We start from the raw sequence: 1,835 nt of genomic DNA, 5'->3' as shown, positions 1-1,835 counted from the left end.
TTAGCAATCGTTAGGAGGGGTGAGGTTGCACTTAGCGGGTAGTGCCATGGCAAGAGTGGGGTCGATACCGAGAGAGGGCAACAGAAACGAGTTCTTGTAACCACACAAGCATTTCAAGTCAGCTCCTTTGAGAGCCTCACAACACTCAGGAGTTGGCGGAGTTGGATTCGTCTTCGTAACTGACGGCTTGCAATCGGCGATACCTTCGTCAGTCATGTTGCACAAGCTCGACACTGTCGACCCTTCAAGCAACACACCCAGTGCCACCACCAAAACAACAACCAACTTGTAGTTTCCACCCATGATTATCGTAAAAGTTTAGATAGAGAAGTTTTGCAAACTGTTTTGTAATGAGAGCTCACTCACTCACTCTCATGCGATTTATAGAGAGAAGAAGAGTTTTTGGAGCCACAAGTTTTGGAGTCCGTGAGTGAGAATTGGCAGTATTGTGAGTCACGGGTAAGTTCTTTTTGCTGCTTCTTGCACATTACTTTATGTTTTAATTTGTTTTGGTTGTCATTTGGGGGTTTGAGGGAGCACACTGATTAGTATGATAAAAGTGGATTGAGATCATCTCCAGATCTCATACTCCGGCACCCACGGACCAAGCAATCTGTACCGTTTAATTTAAGTGTTACGGTTTTCATTTTTCTATCCCGCTAGCCCACCTCAGACACAATTTCTCTCTCCAACACCTACATATCTCTCTCTTTCTCATAAACAATCTAGATTGCTCAATTTCTAAGCTCCAGAGTGTGAGATCTGGAGAGGATCTCAATCTGTTAAAGATAACTCGTGAATGCCTGAATGGATTTTTGGTTCAAAAGAATAATTTCGGGTGGTCTTGCATGTTGGTTCATTTTTTGTTTGGATGCTCCTATTGGTCACCAAACATGGCGAATAATAGGGCAATGATAATTGTCCTAATACTATAAAATACTCCTGCACCAACTTATTTATCCACGCTACCAAGTTTTTTTGTCAAACAGCCTGCTTCCGTAGTAGTTATATAGGGTTTAGTTTCCATTGAAATTTTAGAACAACATGAGTGCGTGACAAAATAGCAATGAAGGGAATAACTTTGACTGGCACTTGTGTAAATCTTCCACTATCCATGAGCCTTCACTCGACCTTGTGACTTATTCTTTTCATGCATGCTATAGGTTTTTCTGGTCAAATTGATGCTATATATGTTTGATGAAGGTTTTGTATAGCTGATTGAGGCTTGATGAATTTGATCGCTCCTAAATTGAACCAGTAAGCTTTTTCAATTTTAAGAAGAAATATATCACTAGACTAATGGTTTGTCGAAAATGATTATGGGTGGACTAATAATCATTATCTCGAGGAAATTGCCTTTCATGCGTAATAGCAAATGAAAATTCTACAACACATCTTTGTATAAGATGACAAGTGTATTGGATGGCTGGATTTGAACAACTGAATTTTGATGGTTATAATCTAATCGCTTAAATACTAATTTATATCATACATCGATGTATTGTAAAAATACTTGATGATGAGTTATTGTTGTAAAAATTTCTCCTTGGAGCTCTCTGTAATTGCTATGATTGTGTCTATCTTCAAGTAACTTTAATATAAGGATTGGTCCAAAAAAACAAAAATTAAAAACCTTCAAACAAGAGGTTTGAAGGAAAAATAATGGGCCGAATAGAAACCTCTTCAGTCGGGTCTACAACACGGGTCTTTGGAGCAGCCCGGCTTGAATCTTGCCCAACCCAATAAAAGGACGACGAGCATTTACTTCGGTTGATAAGAATTACCTAAGAATTCTGAACATGGAATGATCATCGACCACCTAGAATTTGTAAATG

At 39.0% G+C, this 1,835-nt stretch overlaps 1 protein-coding gene across 1 annotated transcript; it reads right to left on the bottom strand.

The window, feature by feature from the left end:
- On the bottom strand, positions 1–303 carry LOC137724809 (putative lipid-transfer protein DIR1). Its single transcript, XM_068463494.1, has one exon. The coding sequence runs from the start codon at positions 301–303 to the stop codon at positions 1–3; it is 303 nt and encodes a 100-aa protein (XP_068319595.1).
- Between the last annotated feature and the right edge of the window lie 1,532 nt (positions 304–1,835).

This window comes from Pyrus communis, chromosome 2, assembly GCF_963583255.1.
Source record: "Pyrus communis chromosome 2, drPyrComm1.1, whole genome shotgun sequence".
Taxonomy (NCBI): Eukaryota; Viridiplantae; Streptophyta; class Magnoliopsida; order Rosales; family Rosaceae; genus Pyrus; species Pyrus communis.
Note: the sequence above shows the minus strand (reverse complement) of the source record. Positions and strands in the feature narration are given on the sequence as shown.